The 21,704-nt window shown below is 38.1% G+C and overlaps 2 protein-coding genes across 2 annotated transcripts; both read left to right on the top strand.

The window, feature by feature from the left end:
• The first annotated feature begins 901 nt into the window (after positions 1–901).
• Positions 902–2,844, top strand: LOC140225521 (uncharacterized). Its single transcript, XM_072304712.1, has 3 exons — positions 902–1,314; positions 1,589–1,843; positions 2,375–2,844. The coding sequence occupies exons 1-3, from the start codon at positions 1,131–1,133 to the stop codon at positions 2,842–2,844; spliced, it is 909 nt and encodes a 302-aa protein (XP_072160813.1). The 5' UTR covers positions 902–1,130.
• Positions 2,845–5,413: 2,569 nt separating this feature from the next.
• LOC109030324 (fatty acid synthase) lies at positions 5,414–20,774 on the top strand. The gene is made up of 12 exons (XM_072304711.1): positions 5,414–5,502; positions 6,413–6,662; positions 8,501–8,680; positions 9,769–9,951; positions 11,203–11,600; positions 12,345–12,478; positions 13,500–13,753; positions 14,157–14,394; positions 16,303–16,622; positions 18,069–18,275; positions 19,251–19,475; positions 20,432–20,774. Exons 1-12 carry the CDS (start codon positions 5,414–5,416, stop codon positions 20,552–20,554), a joined length of 2,601 nt encoding a protein of 866 aa, XP_072160812.1. The 3' UTR covers positions 20,555–20,774.
• The last annotated feature ends 930 nt before the right edge of the window (positions 20,775–21,704 follow it).

Here is a 21,704-nt window from a genome sequence, read left to right as displayed (position 1 = left end):
TTTATATAGAGAGGAGGGCTCACGTGCAAATTGAGATACGCCCTTAAGTCAGAGGAGCGATGATATGTGCTGTTAGTTTTCCGACTTATAAAAGTGATTTTTATAGATTCTCCATGCAAAATGCAATGCAATTGTTCAGAGACTTTAACGCAAAGATAGAAAAGTAGCGATGGTTGCGTGGAGTGTTTTTGACGGTTGGAATTTCCCTAGAAAAACGGAGCCAAGATAAAGATACCTCTACCTTTCTCAACCACATCCCAGCAAAATATATACGTGGGAAAAAACTTCGAGGGTAACTTCATCGAGGGATTTTAATTTCCACAAATTTTTCTTATAAATAAGTGAAAGAACAATAGCTTTAGCTTCCTCTATTATTTTTGATCGATTTATGCTTATGATTTATGATCGATTAATACTCTCATCCTACTTATGCAGGCTCACGTTGACGAGGGTACCGTGGCAGTTTCTGAACGCGTGTATTCTTTGAAAGAAGTGAAAAACATTTTGAACCACTACCAAGAAAATGATTCTCCAGTCTCTCCAATGTCTTTCTTCATAGTAAGTAGGGTTTTGCTGTCCCTCTTCATGACGTAGTCCATGTCCGTCGAGAAGATAATAATCAATTTCTAGCCTCACTGATAGTCACTAGATTAACAATATAATCCTTAATATTAAATTTATCGGCATGATCGTATTTAATTTGAATAAATATAATGAGTGTACGTATAATACTCAACCGAGTATAGACAGTCAGATTTAAGAATGGAGTGGCTAGGTACTGAGCAAATATGATAAAATAGCTTGTTTAATGTCAATGGTGATTTTTTCAAACCACGTAACTTAATGTTTTAATATATTCGCTCCTCTTTTTTCTTTATTTTAAAAAAAGAGAACAAGTTGACACCATTTCTTAAAGTTTTTACAGATTTTTCCTCACATAGAGAAAAAATCAAAGAAACTTTCAAGAGTTGACGTTGAATAGTCCCCCATTTAGGAAAGAAAGCATGACAGGAAGTTTGCAACGTCGCAAACCGAAATATATGGTTTGGGAGTTCGACCAACAATATGTCATTGGTCACTATAGTGACGTCATATTTAAATGAATGTCAATTTAACATAAAAATTAAAGCATGTTGATTAATGCAAACTGCCCGATTTTCATTAAAATTTCTAATGATTTTAACAATAACTCTTGCTCCTTGCAGATTGAAATTTGGAAGATTTTCGGAGGGGTTGAGGAGAAGGAATTCGACAAGCTTCCGGTTGTCTTCGAAAACATCCAGATTTACGCTGAGATAAATCTATCAATTGAAGGTGAGCTTGATTGGTCGCTGTAACTTTAGGAAAATGTAAAAATAATTAGTATAAATAATTTTACAATCTGTAAAGTTAGGAATTATAAAAATTGACTGCTATGATAAACCCTAATATACCGCATTTAAGTGAGCTGATCAATGCATTTAGATGATTATTTATTTGCTTTTATCACAACTTCATAACATTTAATAAAACTTTAAAATACAACAAACAAATCAACTTTTTATGCATTTCACAGTCTCACACTCTGTTTCTCCTCCTTATTTTACAGATCCTAGTGAAATATACTTCGGAATTTTATCTAGTGGGGAGTTTATTGTGAATCAAGTTATCCGACGAGGTGAACAAGAGATTGAAGAAGAGACGACTTTGATTCGAGGAAAAATCCAAACCTGGGAGGACCCGAAACCTACACTGTCTCTGAAGGAAGAAAAAGACGTTGCTGTCCAAAGTTTAAGCACCGAGTCACTTTGTATTGATGGTGTAAGAGTTCAAGCCATATCGGATCTTAACTTATCTAGCGACGGTACTGCTAAAAGTTGTAATTATTTTTATTTAAGATTACCTAACATGCAAAATAATTCGATGTTCTTTTTCGTTGTTTTCGATAAAATTAAGAGTGTGCATCTCGTAAACCCATTAACATAATTTTTATTTCTCATCAATTTTCAACGCTGCTTTATAATATAAAGATACCAGTCAATTTATTTAAGTCCTATTGGCGGAGTGCACCGGGTTCCATTTCCTTAAGTTATTCCGAGTCCAGGCAGAGTATCCACATACATTCATATTCTATCGTATTTCTATTCTCACCGCGGCGAAATAAGAAATTAAAACTGTTTTAAGCCATTAAAACATTATTAAAATTTAAGTCAAATTTGGTCGGAACATTAGTATCCAATGATAAACCACGCATCAACAGTATTTTTTTAGTAAGCTTTGCAGCTTTATTTTCTCAATCAACATAAGATTTTGAAAAGAAACATTTGGATCAAATATTGATTGAAATGGTTTTTTTATTTATAAAAATGTTTAAATGATTTTATCCTGTTTGCAGGAATGCTCGGAAAAATACGATGGAACAAAGACTGGGTGGAGTACCTCAATGCCATTTTCAACGCAAACCTTCTCCAGAAAATGCAGGAGGCAGATGCTGAGCTGCAACCTACCTCGGTGCAGTTCATACACATTCATCCTGAACGACTGGAAGTCAAAAGAGCTGGTTCCAACATCGAGTTTTCGATTCAGTCAACACTACAAACTTTTGAAAGCGAAGGTGTTAGTTTGAGAAAAATGACTACGAAACTGAAACCCACAGAGGAAGAGCTGGTTGAAAAACTCTACTTTGTATCGTACGGGGAAACCTCTTTTGTTGTAAGTTTAACTAAATCAGAGTTATATAATAAAAGTTTAAGACGAAAGCAAATTGATGGTCATGTTATGGTCACTAAACCAACAGTCAAAACAAAAAATATGTTACTTTCAATTTTGTCCAGTTTATCAAGCTTATATTTAAGAAATAGATAAATACAAGTAAATAAAATAAAATCACCAAATTTTCAGTAGATAATTTAAGAAATTTCAATATTAAAGCAAATTTTATGGTTGACAACAGTACTGTCGGTCGCAGTAATGACAGAGAAATATATTACAGTCTTGCCGCGATCAGATAAAATTAAAATCAATTTTCATCACATTTCTAACCCCCAAGTTCTATCTAATGTTTTCAAGAATATATGAGAAAGTTCATTGATATGATTTTTGTTTAAAAATAATTTTGTGACACTGATTAAGGTAGCGATCTCTAGGAAAAAATAAATTGAATTTTTTTGTATTAAAATGAGGACCTGTATTTTACGATGTCCTTCTGACTCCATTTTTCAATTTTGATGTAAATTTTCTTCGCAATTCAAAAGTGTGACTGCAATTCTGCTATAACATGTCTCAAACATTTTGGTGAACTTATTTCGATCTACTTTTGATGTAAATTATTCTTTGCAATTAAAAAATATGACTGCAATTCTGATACAACATGTCTCAAAAATGTTGGTGAACTTTAAAATACTTTGAGCGTCTCAACATTTTTGTAGTAACAATCATATATTTTGAAATATTCTAATCATTTTTATGTATGTAAGTCATTTTTAATCCCTCGTATATTCTCCTCACTGATACAAGTTTCGTTTTTCAGAATCAGCAAGATTTTATGCAAGCTTGTCTTCAAGTGATCGTCGAAAACTCTGCCCGTGCGCGAGCAACAGATGGTCCAACTAAGATAAACGTGATCAAACCAGAGCGTGAACCAATCTTCAACCGAGTATTCAATATCCTGGAAGATGCTCTTCTCACACTTGACTCTGAAATAAATGTAATTCAGGATAGTTATTTTCGGATAAAACTATTTAATTTTCACGAAAATAAATTCAACCACTATACAAAAGAACAAGGCGATTATTTGCACCAAGAATGTAACATTATTGGCAAAAAATAAGCAATTAAAACCACCAAAAAAAAAAAAAAAAGAATTTGCCTAATTCCGTATTTTAGCGGATCTGCTTAGATTTACCAGTCAGAAGTGACGTCTCAAGGTGAAAAAAAAAGAACTCTCGGAAAACGAATTTTAGTAGTTTTCACATCCTGGCGTAGAGACATGATTGGCTAAATACTAAGCCGATGCTTGTCTGGCCATACCAAAAAATCTGGAGTTTCATGTGAGTGCGATAAGTCGACAATTTGGACACAGCAGTCTCGAATGTTTCCGCTGACGGTAGATATGTATTCATAGAAATAGTGCCGATAAAAAAATGCATAACTATGAATTTAGTCATTCAAATTCTCTTTGAATTGAAGAGGGCATGAAAATTGGAGGTAACAAGAAGCCTTTAGTTATAATTTAACATGGGGATCACACAATCTTTTCTGATTCCGTGGTAGTTACAGGTGTTGGAGTAGATAAATGCTTTCCCTGAAATAAGGGAAAAATAGTAAGTAATTTTTCAAAGTGTCTTTCACCAGAACCTATTGGTCAATTGTGATTCGTTTTATTTAATTATGTATTTACAGATTGAAATGACAATTGGTGATCCAAAAAGTACAGTGTCTGAGGCTCACCTCGCAGTTTTGTCAGATCCTAAGGCGATTTCACAGCTAAGTGCTATGGGAAATATTGAAAATATATATGTGCTCGCAGCAGTGCCCGACAGTAACTTCACGTGTGGAAAAGAATACTCGGTCATCTATGAACAAACTTTCGGATCCGAAAGGTTGTGTTTGTTCAAAAAGGTGAGACATATTTTCTGGTATTTTAAAATGCATTAACAAGTGCACATTTCTCCCTTGGAAGACATCTTATTTTGCAAACTTCCCTGAGGAAAAATAACAACAAAAAGACAGAATTTTGTAGAAAAAGTGGTATTCATTGACTTTGGTCCAAAAATAAAAATTTGAGCTGTCGATACAGAACACTCTTTGGTGTGCAATCTCTACGAAAAAAAATCTATCCATTAAAATATCCAAATAAATCCAATTTAATTTTAGTGTCATTCGTTGTATTCACGTGTCTGGTTGACACAACCAACTAATTGAATCGCAGCCATACCTCTGACTTGTGTAACCACACGTCTGGTAAGCACTGGAATCAGTCAGGAACATAGTCAAAATTTTTATACAGAGCATGGTAACTTGCTTGTTGCGAAGGCAAATTTGCTCATTTTTGCGCCAACAGAGGACTCAATATTGCACTGCGAATCAATACTTTTTAAGTCATCAACATTCCCTATAAAAAATTCAGGTATCTTTTCCCCAAAAAGTACATTTTTTGGAATTGTAAACCCCAAACCGGCATCTCTCTGGTTAAACACTTGCCAATCATAGGTTTGGACCTATTTCTCAAGTCTGAGTTTTCCTGTGGGAAGTCACATTTTAAGGAATATTGTTAAGTTTGAACTTCCTCTTCCTCATACTTTTTAAGTAGAATTTTGTTTGTAATTTGCAGATTAATCCATACAGTGAACTAAAAACGTTTGTGGTCTCGAACAATTGGCGTGCCAGTTTGGATGCGCTGAAGGCAAATGAATTGAACAGGGGTGACACCGTGATGCTCGTCATGGAAAGGCCGTCAAGCATAAATCCCTTCTTCACAATCCGAGAGATACTATCGGAACTTTCGTATGCGTATAAAGCAAAGTACGTATTTCATTGTTTCACCCCCCCCCCTCCACCACAAACGTCATATGAGGACTTTTATGTAACAATGGCGGATGTGAAAAATTACCTTTTCGAAACGCATTCAAAACACTGTTTTGGCATCAAGAAAATTTTGAGAAAATACTTGAGATGTGATCTTCGAGATCTGTATACATTATGCCAAAGCTAAACATACTAAATTTTTCTGTGAACAAAACAGTTTTTTAAGCGTGTTTCCAGAAGGTAATATTTCACTTCCGCTATTGTTACACATAAGGCCTCATATACGTCTGTAATCGGTGTCTCCTGATTAGAACTTCAAAGAAAGGTGCGCTTTATAAAATACGCAACTTTTTTTATAGTTTTGGCCCCCTCTTTCATATTTCAAAGCTCTTGTCGTAACATTCTATCCTTTAACATGTAAAAACAAAAATGCGAATCGCTCTCCCGAGTCCCCCTCCCTTCAAAGTGTTACGTACAGCAGAATTGACACAAATTTCAGGAATGTTTGGCGTAAAATTTTTGGGGTAGGCCAAATGAAGCCCGCGCAGCATCTATTTGCCGGCTTCGTGTCTTGTGTTGTTCACAAAAGCATCGACACATTCAGCAATATAAAACAGGACAAGAAAAGGCAGGTGTGAGGCTGAAAAGATACAATGATTTATAAAACACGAGACGTTTCGACCGGTCTCCCCCTCATTATCAACCGCCGAAAAAGAATTATAAAATCTGAAAAAACAAAAGCTATAAAACAATTCAACGAAAAGTCCCGTGTTTTATAAATTAGTGTATCTTTTCAGCCTCGTTCCCGCCTTTTCTTGTCCTATCTTATAACTATGTTTTTCGGCTGCCGTAGTAAAAATTTATCTATATTTAGCAATATGCTGAGCTGAGGAGTTTTAACTTCCAGATGTTGCTTGATATTAGATGAGTACGCGCCGAAATTCTCATCGTCCAACGATCTGTACTGGAAGCAATTCGAGAAGGATCTCGCTATAAACGTGCTCGAAAATGGCCGATGGGGCTGCTACCGAAAACAGCAAATCCCGAAAACGATTTTAACCCGCTTACTCCCGGCGATGCCAGTTGCTGATCGAGTTTCTGATGACGTTGATATTCAGTTTATTGGACTCAACGAGACAGATTCGGAAGGTGGTGAGGTAATCTAGCATATTCATATTTAATTTGTTAACTAAGTCCAGTGGCGCGACGTGTTTTGCGATACATCGATTGATCTGTCATTTAAACCTATGAAAAGGATCGATAAACAGGTTGTTCGCAGCAAAAACCTTAATAATCGATTCTTGACTATAGCTTCATTTGCAGAAATATCGATAATCGATCATTCACGTGTCGCCGCTGACTGAGTCATGGGTAGAGACAACTCATTTTAGAGACTCTGCAGGCTGGTTGTTGAAATTGATAGACAAAACGGTAGACAAAGCAGGCATAGGGAGTATGGAGCAATCCTATTGGTTGAAGTGGGTGGTTATTATAGACTAAGGGGAAAAATAATGGACTAACTAAAGGGTCTCCTGTCGGTTGCCGTTATTACTTTCCCCAAACACACATTAAATTTTCCTTTCATATATATATTTTTTCCATCAATTTAAATTAAAGTAATCCATGCAGAGTGTGCAAACATATGAAAATCATGAGATGAAAATCGCTGAATCCGCGAGTTTAAATAATAGGCCCTAGCATAAAGCGGAGTGATGCGACGTGCTGCCAGCACAAAACGCACACTGGCCCCTACAAACCTAAGCAGATACTTCACACATTGCGCAATGCTTGAGGTATCCCTTGGGTTTGTAGGCGCCAATGCGCGTTCCGTGCTGGCTGGCTGGCTGGCTGGCCGCGCCGCAGCGTGGCACGTGCCACGGTGCTTCACTATTTCACAATAGAGATGTTGTTCAGTATTATACGAAATTGAAGGCACTCCAACATACCAACATTTACATGTCGGTTGTATTTACATGTGGGCAAATTGACTTTGGGTCTTAAGTGGTAAGTGGACCAAAACTCCCCTTCCGAAAAAACGCGTGGACGTAAACTACTGGAAAAAACAGGTGCGCGAACAAAAAATCGTTGACGAAATGTCCTATAACCCAGAAACGAGGTGATTTAGATGACACATTTTGAGATACTATCATTCAATGTACGATGATATTTACTATCAGTCCAGCGCCTGAATTGACGAGCGATAACTATTCGTAAAGGATGGCCCCTAATTTTGTCTATTACTTTCCCCAATAGGATCCCTTTAAATCCCTTTTGCCTTTTTTGTCTATAACTTTGCCTATTAATTTCAGCAATTAGCCCGCTGCAGTAATAAGCTACCTAAGCAGTCTAACCGATCAAAGCAAAAGTTAAGTTCGGAAGTCAACGCTATATGGACCGCGTTCAGCAGAAAGGAACCAAGCCACATCAGCTATTTCCAAATTTAACTGGACAGTTCAATTTTTTACAAGAGAACTTTTGTGCAGATTCTTATGAAAGTTTTAGAGAATTTACTTCGTTGTATGCAGAAAGTTCACTGAAATTTGTATGAAAAACCGAACAACAGTTTTTGTGTAAAAAATTAAATTGCCCAATTAAATTTGACAATAGCTGATGTGGCTTGGTTCCTTTCTGCTTAACGCGGTCCAAATGAGCCTAACACTGAGCGGTAACGTAGTGTGCGACCAGCGCGTGTCAGCGCCTACAAGACTGCAGGGATACTTCACGCATTGCACGTACATGCTATTATGGATGCGCATTGCGTGAAATATCACACCATGCCGTATGCGCAGGCACTTCTTATCATCGTGAACTTCGAGTATTAGTAAATAATTACATTCTAAAAACCTCTTTGGAGTTTTGAAATGCTATGAAACTACACCGGTTCATAGCAAATAGGTACTATATAAAGGTACTATTAATTAGGTTTTGGGGTTCATAAACTTTGTATTATAGTAACTGTTCAACTTACTAATCACATAATTGTCAAAAATTATAGGGTGAGGTTGCTGTTTTGGATTACTCTGGGATTACAGCATCTGGGGATCACGTGATGGGTATCGCTTGTAAAGAGAGTGGGGCAGGGAAAAAGGTTATCCTGGATCCAATCCTCCAATGGAAAATACCGAAGGACGTTCCGTTGGATGATGCTGCTGCACTGCCATTTGCTTATTTGATGGTAAGATTCTTGGAACACCATTGATGCAGACAAAGGGACACGTAGAATGACTTAAGACATGATGACTTGATGGTAAAAATACAATTGGTCATGACTGCTATTAATTACAATTTCATGGGGGAAAACTATGGTTAAAATTACTATTTTACAGGAGGGTGTCGTGTTAATTTTAACCACAGTTTTCTTCTCAGTGCCTTTAAGCAATTATAGACAGGACCTTTGGCTATGTAGAACGTAAACAAATGTTTTTTTCCGTAAAGTTGCTAAAAATTACGATGAGTGCACGCGCAATATCGAAACTTTACTATTTATCTCACAAAAATCGAGAAGTTTACGCATGTTATAGATGATATCCGCTTCAAAAAAATTGATTGATATTAAGGAATCCTAAAAAGTCTCAACGGAGATAAACTCTAACCATTCATGACGCGCTGATGCCATTGAGGTTTTCAGAAAAGCGATGTCTAAGACTTACGCATATCGATGGTGAAACCACCACACCACGTTGCTCGTTTGCGATGTTTAAAAATCTCAGCACCCATTTTATTTTTTTTTCATGGAGTATTTATGTATCGATAACATTTTTTGAAGTTTTCACTGAGTTAACTTCACACGAAAAAGATAAACTGTAGAAGTTTTCAAGAATTGACGTTGAGGAGTTTTTCGTTTAAAAAATAAAGTATGACAGGAAGTCTGCAAAGTCGCAAACCAAGATACGTTGTTTGGTAATTTCAACAACGTCGATATGCGCAAAACGTATGTAACGTATACCGACGGTGAAACTACCAAACCACGTATCTCGGTTTGCGACGTCGCAGACTTCCTGTCATACTTTATTTTTTAAATGAAAAACTATTTAACGTCCAGTCTTGAAAATTTCTGTGATTTTTCCTCTTTGCGCGGAGAAAATTCTGTGAAAATTTCAAAAAATGATATTGATTTGGTCTACTTCCAAAAAATAAAATGTGAGCGTAGATTTTTAAACACCGCAAACGAGATACGTGGTTTGGTAGTTTCACCGTCGATACGCAATAAGCGAAATTTCACTCATCCTGATGCTTCATTCACATTGTTTTGTTTCCTTTCAGGCAAACTATGTTATAAGGGATTGCTTCAAACCGAAAGTCTTATCAAAAGTTGTATTAGTTTACAACGGACACACAGCCAACGGATTGGCCCAAATAGCTGTTGCCCTCGCTGAAGGTTACACCGTTCATACAACAGTGCCCGATGACGAAGCGAAAGGGATAATCCGGCGTTTATTCCCGAAGGTTAATAGCTTATTAAATTATCAAATAGAATCGCGAAAATTCCATTATTTCTCCCTTTGCGGATAAACAAAATGAAGAATTCGTCGAGTTAATATATCTGTCAAATGTGTACTTAAAAATCGATAAGATGAGAAGTTTCAAAAGTGGCCTCAGATTTTAATACTACCGCCTGCCTGAGACGAACTTTCGATGAAAATATTTAGAACGCCTTCAACTTCTCGTATATGCAACCTTGACATCCTATGAGCACGAATAGTTGCATCATAACGTTAAGATCGCCTTGTCGCTCTGTGAGCTGTGATTTCAAAGCCACTTCTTAAATATCCGATTTCCGGAAACGAGGCCCCATATTATTATGCGATTAGAGAATATTTAAGGAGGCCTTTAACACTAACTTTGGAGGAAACAACTTTTACGAACCTGTAGAGAAATTTAAAAATATGCAGCACAGTGTAATTTTAAGTGGCACAGTGTGAATTATTTTAAAAAAATATTTTTTGCCCCTGGTCTCTCCCCACAAATCTGGGCTAACCGCAATATCACTTGACATCGTAAAGGGACCATACATGTAAATACTGAAATTGAGGAGATGTGGCTGTACACAGAAATCAGGGACGCCGGACGGACGGACACACTTTTTTCCAAGAATGGTTTTCTTTACTCCAGGCACCCTAAAACGCCTATAAATTACGAAATTCATTTTTTCTTTGAGGGAGGGGGGGGGGGGGGGGGCGGAAAATACTTCCTCGACCCGCAAGGGGAGCGAGGAAGTAAAAAATCATTTTGTTCAAAGTCAAGAAGCTATCTCCGATAAAACACAAAAATATAGCCCGAATGTACGAAAAAATAAGGAGGGAATTAAATTATGGGTAAACAAGGCTAAAAACATCAAAAACCCTAAAAGGCAGGACAATTCGAGCTGTTACCAGCTCATTTTCAGCTTCAAAAAACACACCAAAAAAAAATAAAAATTGAGTGCGCGACCTGACCCCCGCCGTTATCACGTTACCACACAGTCGTGAGTGGTTACGTGAGTAGTCACCTTTGAATGATTAATATACGTGATAACGGCTCTGGTCAGGTATTTGTTTATTTTTTTGTCTTTTTTGCAGCTGAAAATGAGCTGGTAACGTCTGGTAATGAGCTAGAATCGTCCTACCTTTTAGTGTTTTCAATGTTTTTAGCCTTTTGTACCCAAGGTTTAATTCCCTCCTTATTTATTTGAAGCTATCTCCTGTATAACTCTTTTAGCTTCCAGAGTGGCAGATCAGCAACCACAACGAACCGAACTACTACATCCCGCTGATGCGGTCCACCGCCACCGGTGATCGGCTTGCGGGTGCCGGTGCGGACATCGTCATCAGCGACCTGCCCCCGGAGAAGATGCTCGTCGCGTGGACCCTCGTCGCCCAACTAGGCTGCTTCTACAATCTCAGCGATGAGGTCTTCAAGCACAACGTTCCACTGCCCATGAACAAATTCATTTACAGCACCAGCTTCGTCAGCTGCACCAAGGCTAATATTATCGACATGGCTCCGGAGAAGAAACAGGTCTTGAAAGGGATCGTTGACGAATTCCTCAGGGATGGTCAGGTGGTCCGGCTGCCATTCGAGACTCTGTCAGTGGAGAACATCAGCTCAAAACCTAGGTGAGAAACAACTGAGTATTCGTCGTTTCAAAAAGAATTTCAAACCAATCGGAGCATCCGTTGCGCTTCCGTCAAAAATATCACAAGCACTGTGTGACGTCTCAAAATTTCCGCCACAATTTTATTTATTTTTTTTTATTTTTTATTTTTTTTTTTTTATTTTTTTTTTTTTTTTACCGACAAATTGTTGGTTGAATCTATTTGAGAGTGTCACTGAATTTTCTTTGTGCTGTCCATAAAATTCAGTGAAATTTTCCAACAGATTCAACCAACAATTTCTCCGTGAAAAAATAAAATGGCAGCGGAAATTTTGAAACGTCACATGGCACCTGTGATACTTTGGTCAGAAGGTGGCGATGAAAGCTTTCCTACGGAGTTAGTTCCTAGGTATTCGTCAAAAAACCTGACCCGGTCATCTTTCTGTTAGGAGTGTTGAAGTCTAGTAGTTGTAATTTTTACTGTGAGGTTTTCACACTGAAAAAGGGCCGGGTTTTGTTTCTTTTCTCCTTCCCCGACCCCCTCACTGACTGTTAAAAGTAAATTATTATTTTGATTCAATTTGAATCTTATGCAGAATATTTGTATGCTCAAGAGAGGTATCTTTGATTTGAAGATTTTTTTTTTTTTAATTTGCTTCTTGAATAAACTAATTTCTAACTGAAAGAAAGTATTTTCAAATTCATAGGAGTGAAAAAGAGTTTTCTTTGTGATGTTGTTGGTATTACCATTCGTTTCATTTTCCAGAATTATCAAAGAGAGCCTTCAATCTGGTGGTAAACTACTATTAAAATTACAAAGCAGCATTAAAAACAGAAATAATCAACGAATAAGCTCAAAATGCACATCCTGTGACCCAGACGGCACCTACCTCGTTTTGAGTGAGTATCATTTTATTTTGTCGATTTAATAATATTTTTTCGTATTTTCTCTGCACATTAATTGCCTCCATATAAACATATGAATAATGAGATAGTTGCACAATGAATTAGTGTGTATATTGCCAGAATGGTGACGAGAATGACTGGAGTTGAATGTATTTATGCTGAAACAAACTATATGTACATAGGGTTAGCGCTCAACATAGTTCCTTATCATAAGTGCATCCAATTAAATTTAGAAAATGTTTAGTGTCCACGCAGCAGTGGCCGGAGACCCATGATGTGTAGAATATCGAGATGAGGAGGAATGTAAGCAGGGTTGTTGCATATTAAATTGCATTAAAAAAACCAACAAGCCCATTAATACTAGCTAAAAATAGCATTTCTGATGGAAGAAAAAACCACTCAAAATCTGAGTAATCAACAACCGTAGGTAGAGTTTGCTCGGCAAGGCGATGCCTTAAGTTGGATTAACCCAATCAGCAAATGCCGTTCTCCCCGCCTAGCTACGTCATCCAGGCCCGTAAAAAAATATCATTACAAAACGGGTTCTTTTATGGTATTTCAAGAGAGTGGTTTTTTTTTGCTATTTATAGGGTTATAAATGTTTTTCAAATAATCGTAGAAGCTTTGCCACCCCGTACTTTCAGAATATAAATTTAAAAGATATGTGCCCGACTGCCTCATTGCTTAAACTCATATCGTCACCCCCCGGCCAAAGTATCACAAGTGCCATGCGACGATTAAAAATCTTCGGTGTCATTTTATTTTTTCACAGAGAAATTGTTGGTTGAATCTGTTTGAAAATTTCACTGAATTTAATCGGTATCACAAAGAAAATTCAATGACATTCTCAAACAGATTCAACCAACAATTTCTCTGTAGAAAAATAAAATGGCTGTGGAAATTTTTGAACGTCGCATGACGCTTGATGTACTTTGCCCGGAAGGTGACGACATTATTCATAGGTTAATTTTACCACATCCCGGATTATCGTCTGACCCCGAGCATTTTCCGGCAGGTTCTACCATCTCGAAGACGGCAGGTGTGATCAAATGGTTGCTAACGCAAGGCGCGAAGAGTATCGCAATCGCGACGACGAACAGGGCCAGCGGGATGAACGCCGCAAGGGAGATCGACGACTGTATCGTGAAATACGGCGCGACCGTCCTCATGACAGGCGGGGCCAAAGCGGCCACCATCGAAGAGGCCACTGTCCTCGTTGAGCAGGCCTCGAAGCTCAGCAGGGTAGCCGCTGTCTTCACCATAGGACTGGTAAGAGAGAGAATGTGTTATAAGTGACATTTGACATAAAAATATTCGTAGGAAATACATTTTATAAATCGGAAGGGGGGAGGAGAGGAGTTCACTCCTCCAGTTTGAAATATTTCCAAAAAAATTGGTATACGAATTAAAAATCATGGAATTTTGCAAAGTTCCTTGTTAATTTTTATTTTACCTAGTTGGATTGTATTTTGCAAGAAGGAACCAAGAGCATTGCAATGTTGCTGAGATTGTGCATCTTCTTTTGTCCTGGAAGAAAAATCTGATTATCTATAAACAGATTCTATTTTACACCCTAAAAACTGCAAATTTAACATTCGACGTTGGTAGTACAAAAAGCTTAATTCTAATGATCATTAATCAACCTGATTGACCTTCTACTCACACATTTTAGGATTCCAACACAACGATAGTGAGTAACATCAAGCAAGTGATGAAGAAAATGAAATTGCCGGGCCCACTTGTAAATTTGCACGGCAAGAACTCCCGGATAGTACCAGACACAATTTCGATTGCCTGTGAGGGCAACGTAAACTACGATCAAGTTCTAAGTCACGCCATGACCAACCCTGATGAAGCGGCAGCTTATGCAGTCACAGAAAGGACAAGGAATAAAGACGCTAGGATTTCAGGTACATGCATGCAAATTGTTGAAAATATCGTCAAATCGTAGTAGTAGAATAATTGGATTGCATTCAAGGAACCAAGAGCATTTCAATGTCCCTAAGATTGTGCAACTGTTTTTACCTTGCAAGTATAAACTGATCATCTAAACGAGTTTCATCTTTACTCCCAATAAACTACATTCAAGACGAAAATTACCCATGTAAGTTTGATTCTTTGCATGTTTTTAGTAATTTTATTGCAAAGAACGGAAGTTGCACAATTCTAGCAACATTTAAATGCTCTTGGTTCTTCTATGAAAAATGCAATCCATTTATACTTTTGTCATGACAATTTATTGGACCGAATATGATGATTAATGCCAACATTGGCAGATATATTAACCTAAAAATGAAAATACCCTTTTCAACCCTGACAATGAGATGCACGAGGCTTTCGTAAACGTTACGTCTTAAGTTGGGTCGAATTGAACAAACACAACGTGGAGGTAGAGTGAAGGAACAAGGATACACGTTAGTGACGGCGCAGAGATACAACTATTCGTGCTTGATGGATGCCCGTGTTGCGTCTGAGGAATTGAAGGCGCGATGGCGCGAGGCTTGAACTATCAATGCTTCGCTCTATACTGCCAATGAGTTTCTGCTCAGATTCGGGAGAAAAATTTAAAAACTAAGAACGTTTGTGCGGATTTATTCGAAAACTTTAAGAAATTTGCTTCGCACAGTGAAGAGAATTCACAGTAATTTGTACAAAAATCCGTACAACCGTTTTCATGTATAAAATTAAATTGCCCAGCTAAAGGCAAAAGCTGATGTGGTTTAGTTTCTCTCTGCTTAACGCGTCCCAAATGGAAAATGGGCCTGTTGCATGCGAGAGATACAGCCGCGCGAATAGTCTTTTTAGAGGTTAAATGACACGAAAATTACGATGGTCACATTAAAAAAGTCTGAAATACACTCCTTACTGCGCAATTTGCGTTGTTAGGAACGCGCTTTTTCAAATTTCCCGCGTCTGGGGGCAGTTTTCTAATCACCGGAAACGAGCAAACGGCGGGCTCGGTGATTTCCGGAAGATGCCGAGTCGTTGTTGTTGTTGTTACTTTTTTCCTTCAGTTTGTTTACAAACCCAACGTGATCTCCTACAGTGGTCCATATACGCTTTATGCGGTAACCAAAATACCGGTAACCAAATCGATCAACTTTTAAATATCCAACGCAATCCTTCTACATTTCATTTCACGATGTCACGAGCTCCGATTTTTAGGTTATGTTGTCAGTTTTAGTTGACCGGAAATAGCCGCGAGTTGCCGTTAATTGTTTCCGTTAGAAAACTGCCCCCAAACGCGGGAAATTTGAAAAAGCGCGTTCCTAACAACACAAATTGCGCAGTAAGGAGTGTATTCCAGACTTTTTTAATGTGACCATCGTAATTTTCGTGTCATTTAACCTCTAAAAAGTCTATTTGCACGGCTGTATCTCTCGCATGCAACAGGCCCATTGCTTGCTATCAGCTGAGCGCATACGTGAATACTGCTGTAAGGAGGGTAACGAAAAAAAAACAAGTTTGCGTCGGAGACACAAAACGGGCTCATTTTTCGTTACCTAGCTTTTTTGCGTCCCAAGCCTGCCGGATTGAGGCTGATACGTAAATCAGGATAAGTTGCGGCCCCAAACCAGCAGGTGAGGGACGCAAAAAATAAGGTAACTCCAAATTGACCACTTGTCTTGTGTTTTAGACGCAGACCGGTTTTTCCGTGTACGTATTTGGCCTATCTCAAAAATTGGAGGAGAAATAAGGATGAACGTTACTTCTATGCATACCCTCCTCATGTGAGTTCTCTCCTCTCAGAATCTCCAGTCAGAAAATCCCTTTTTATGTTTTGTACTTTGTGTAACACATCGTTTATTTTCCCTCAGTTTTAGATCAAAACACCCGGCGAACTCAAAAACTCACGGACTACCTACCATCCTCAGTGGAAAATCTTGAAGAGATGGGTCGGCTTCTGGCCTATAACGATGCGACCTGTGATACTCAAACGCTAGCTAAGTTTGTTCTAACCACAACCAAAGCTCCCTTCGACAAGCTTTACAAAGAAATTAGGCCCGTTTTTGTCATACCGGCATTCTGTGAGACTCAGATCAGGCCCCTTATTTCTAAACTCATGTATCCATGTTTCGTGGCCCACATTAAGCCAGATGTACCAACAGTCAACCAAGTAGCTCTGCATTTACTTAAGGTAACTACCCGAATTTTAACGAAAAATCAATTATATCTATAGAGTGTATTCCTTAAACAAAAAAACCCGGTCTGCTAGTATTGATTTTAATATTTCACTGGAAAAAAAGTCGCTTTGATCTAGATTCCAGATTCTTAAAAACATTGAAAAGAAGAAGTACTCTTGATTCAATCGAACTATTTGCTGGAATTGAAAGGAAATACGCGTAAATCAAGAGGCTCGGATTTTCGACTCAAGGAAAAATCGGATTGAGTCAAGAGTATTTTTTCTTGTCAATGTTATTAAGAGTCTAGACTCTAGACCCAAGCGACTTTTTTTCCAGTGTTCTACATAGGGACTGCAAGAACGTGCATTCCGTTTTTGGTGTTTTAAAATCTCTTCTCACATTTTCTTTTATCAAAAGGAGACGAAGCAACAGGTCATGTTAACAGAGTAATGGGAGAGAGGCCGACAAAGAAGATGCTCGATTGGGTTTCTCCTGGGACAAAACGAAGGGGTTGCCCAGTGGCAAGATGACGACAGGGGGTTTCACCTAACATTTTGGTTAAGAAGCAAGTGTGTTAAGCAGGGCCGGATTCAGGGCATGCCCGCGCAAGGGCCGCAGTCCATGGCGGCAAAAGGGGGCAGACAATTTTGCGATTTTTATAAGTGTAGGTATGAACAAAATATTGCATTCAGAAGAACAATTACAAATGAGAAAAGGCGACAAAGTCTCTCATTTCCTGAGAGTATAGACTTTTCTAATTTTGTCGTATTTCGGCGATACAAGAGACAACACCTTTAATTAGTCGAGTTAAGAGAGAAACCGAACATGCAATTTGGCCCGGAGCGGCGCAGCGCAGAGAGTAATGATGACGTGGACTTGAGATGATGAGGAAAAGTACTCTGCATGAAACACAAATTAGCGCCTACAAGACTGCATGAATACTTCACGCATTGCGTCAAACACAGTGCGGTCAGTAGCGCAGCGGTCGACGTGAAACGCATAGCGCCTACAAGACTGGAGTAATACTTCACGCGTTGCGCCAAACACAGTACGGTCAGCGCGGCGCGGCGGCGGAAGTTCAAATTATTAAATCACATTTATGTTTGTTCTTTCATAATTTTTTCGTTCATTTCTTATTAATGGACGGCCTTTTCCACATAGAGATAGGTTTAAGGCCCTTAACTTTCACGCAAAGTTCTGTGAACTTTTGCTAGTAGTGTTGACAGGGCTTTCGCAAAAAATGTGTTCGACACTAGTAAACGCGTCTTATGCACCCCTCCCCCTCCGACACGTTCATTTGATTTTTTTTATTGATGTCTTAAAACGAATGAGAATAAGGGGGCGGCAAAATACAGGCGGCCCATGGGCGGCAAGTAGGTAAATCCGGCCCTGTTAAATTCGTACCTTATCTACTTATCCATTGAAATGTGCGAAGAAATTGATCAGATTTCTGTTTTCAGTCAATGATGCGTATCCAGAAGAAAGGTCCATACACGATAGTGGGTGAAACTTTGAGCGGCGGTGTTGCGATGGTTCTCTCGAGGTTGCTATCCGACGCTGGTCACGAGGTGTCTCTGTTCCTTCTCCAAGGAATCCCCGATAAAATGCAAACATTACTACCATCTCAAGAAAACCTTAGCGAATATTTGGTGGATGTTTTATTCAATGTGCGTATCATGACATCCTCTGTAAACGTTGTTCAGAACGCTAATTAAAGCGCTGAGTACAGAGAGGGCACTTCTTGGCAGTGGCGTGGCGTGAATTGCGATATATCGATTGTTATGCCATTTAAACCTATGGCAAAGAATCGATTATTAAGGTGTTCGCTGCGAACACCCTGTTTATCGATCCTATTCCATAGGTTTAGATGGCATAACAATCGATATATCGCAATTCACGCCACGCCACTGCTTCTTGGTTACGATGTCTCAGAATCTCCACTAACATTTCATCAATTACGCCTTATCTCCACGGGACGTTTCACGGGACTTTTCCCAAGTTCGAATTGCAGGAATGAAACTTCTCGGCTTTATTTCCCGTTAAAAAACACAGCAAAATTTATTTTTCTGCTTTTGAAGTCGTTCCTGGGACTCTACAAGGACTCTTAGTCGGTACTGTGATTAGTATTGACTAACTCAATAATTTTCCCAACTTCGCTAGTGAGATTTTTCCCTATGACAAATCCCATGAAACTTCCCGTGGAGACAATAGACGTTAGATTGAAGGCAAATGTATGGAATTCGTTGAAACTTGCACTTAATTTTCTTTATGGTGTTGAAAACGAAAATTTTCAGGAAATTCACCCGTGGAACTTCTGAAACACCGCAAATAAGAAATGCCCTTTCCACCCAGCGCCTCAAGTTTACCCTAATAAGAGAGGACGTTGTATTTTCAAATTTCAATTTTTCAAGATTTGTACAATATTTTTATGCATTTATATGCAAGGAAATTTAACAAGGCCAAAAAATTATGTTAAACTTATCTTATCTTACTGGTTGGCTCTTTCTCACTGCAGACGAAACGAGCTCACTAGAATTAAACAAGGGGTAATCATTTGAGAACTCTTAATGAGACATGTATTTTGGCGAATAGATTTTAACCCCATTACTAGTGATCTACTATCGACCAACTTTTTGTTTCAGACAAATTCAAAGTTCACAAGCTCTCGCAGCACACGAGGCTCAGGCAACTTTTTAGATTCTTTACCGGACACGTGTGATAAGTCACTGGTAGAGCGAGCTTTCAAGGCTATCCATAAAAGTTTAGAGCTTTCGATAAGTTGCGCAACGGCTGTGAAACAGAAAGGCACTTTGATCCTCATGGAAATGGAATATTTTTGTCAACTCTCAATCGACGACATTGACCAAGTAAGAATTTATAAATTATTCGTAATTAGTGAATATTTTTGCACCATCATAGGCGAATAAGCAAAATTAAACGTCATTTGGGTTGAAAATTTTAAAAAATAGTATTGAATAAAAATGATAAAGGACCCGCCCAGTGAGAGGTTGGCGACAAAGGGTGTTAAATGGGATGAGGGAGTGTCAACTCTTTGATGGATTGTGGGAAGACCAAGTTTTGTGGTGATTAGGCGTCGCAAAGCGCCAGAGAGCGCTATAAAAGCGACTCGTGTATGTATGAAATAAAAGTAAATATTATCAGAGGCATCAAAATTAAATGTCAAAAAGGCTGTAGAAACCATAATTAAAGATTAAAGTATACAAAAATATCACTGTCCACTACCTATGCCACGGAAAAAAAGTGCCAGGGGTTATCCCCTAAAATTGTGGTATACCCCAATTTGTCGGATGATATGGACGTTTCTAATTAATTGTATTAGTACCGCAACATTTGGATTGGTTAGCTAATTTATTCAGGTACTGCCATAATTCATTTGGGTGCTACCATAATTAATTGGGGTACTACCACAATTAATTGGAAATGTCCATATCATCCAACGACCTCGTGATTTTCTTTCCGTGTGGTGTTGGTGCATGTCAGAAAGAATTTGCTCAACGTTGTCAAACTATGTTTATCAATCGAAAAGCTTCGTGGTGGGCAAATATTTCGTTGGCAACATATTTTTGAAAATCTCTCTTTTCCGAAGCAAAGTGCACTGAGAGTATCTTCACACAAGGAATTTTTGGAGGAGCGAAAGATTTTCTCACAAGAAAAGGTCGCAAAATCTATTGGTCTTTCATTGTAGCCTGTATAAATTCCTAGTTGAGAGAATCACGTCGTTCTCTTTGTCAATGTCGTGGTAACAAAATATCAATCCATTTGCAGGATGTAATATAAACCTTTTTCTGTTTATTTGTTGCAGATGTCTGAGAAATCTGTGCGACTTGTAAAATCAGAACGGAATACTTACGAGGAGATGCTGACGGACCCTGTCATCTTAAGGACTATTGCCAGGGATGCGGCGTTTTCCTGGACTCCTTACTAATCATCTTAATCCCACCGCAAAACTATATCGTACAAAAAATTACCAACTTTTTATGAGAACAAAAATCTAAAAAAAAATGGAGAGCTGGAGGGTGAAACGGTGTATATGGTTTTCGATTTTTTTAAATTAACTCTTCACTTATTTATTGTAAATTTTCGGCGCAAAATCTTGTAGAATTGGATCTTATACACTTATTTCACCTGTTTGCTCAGTATACATATAAAACCTTTAATTCAAGATGTATGAGAATAAGTAAAAACCGGGAAAAGACATTTCCTTTCCGATATTTTATTCTTCACGTTTAATTATTTAACTAGAAACTGTACAAAAATTAAGATTATTTGTCCAAATATTGATGAAATATAGATTTTGTGAGTAACTTCATCGGTGATTTTCATTTTTTACACCACCTTAATCATGTTTTACAACAGATTTCAGGTCATCAGGATATAAATACAGAAAAAGGTCGCACCTTGAATTCAGAAGAATACTGCCGAGGAATTTTCTTTACCACTACATAGCTCGGCACAGAGCTCATACGTGGACCGCGTTTAGCAGAAAGGAGCCAAGCCACATCAGTTATTGCAAAATTTAACCGAGTAATTTTTTTTAACAAGAGAACTTTTTGTGGATTATTTTGAACATTTAAAGAAATTTACTTCGCAACATGCAGAAAATTCACTGAGATTAGCCCAAAAATCCGCACTACCGTTTTTCGTGTAAAAAGTTAAGGTGCCAATTTAAATTTGGCACTTGCGGATGTGGCTTGGTTCCTTTCTGCTTAACGTGGTCCAAGTAGCCCGTCCTGAACACATCAGCCTAATGTACTCAAAATACATATCTGTCTGTTTGTGGTACCTTTTAACGATTAAAATTTAAAATTTGTCTCAGATTAAATGTCAATGCTCGCCGCGAAGTATACGCATTTTTTTCTTATGATCAAATATTTGAACACTTGACAAGTTGGATGACATACATTATGTTTTGAAGGAACATTTTATGCCTAAAGGTATTAAAGAATTTAAAATTTTATCCTCTTTTCTCTGAAAATACACGCTTTCAAGCTCGATATTAAGTGAAGAGGTAAGAAACTGGTGGTGCCATGCAGATATGCGTGAGCTGCAAAGATCACGTATACCATGTGAATTTC

The sequence above is a fragment of the Bemisia tabaci genome, chromosome 9, assembly GCF_918797505.1.
Source record: "Bemisia tabaci chromosome 9, PGI_BMITA_v3".
Classification (NCBI taxonomy): Eukaryota; Metazoa; Arthropoda; class Insecta; order Hemiptera; family Aleyrodidae; genus Bemisia; species Bemisia tabaci.
The sequence above is the reverse complement of the archived record's forward strand: the minus strand, read 5'-3'. Positions and strand labels throughout refer to the sequence as shown.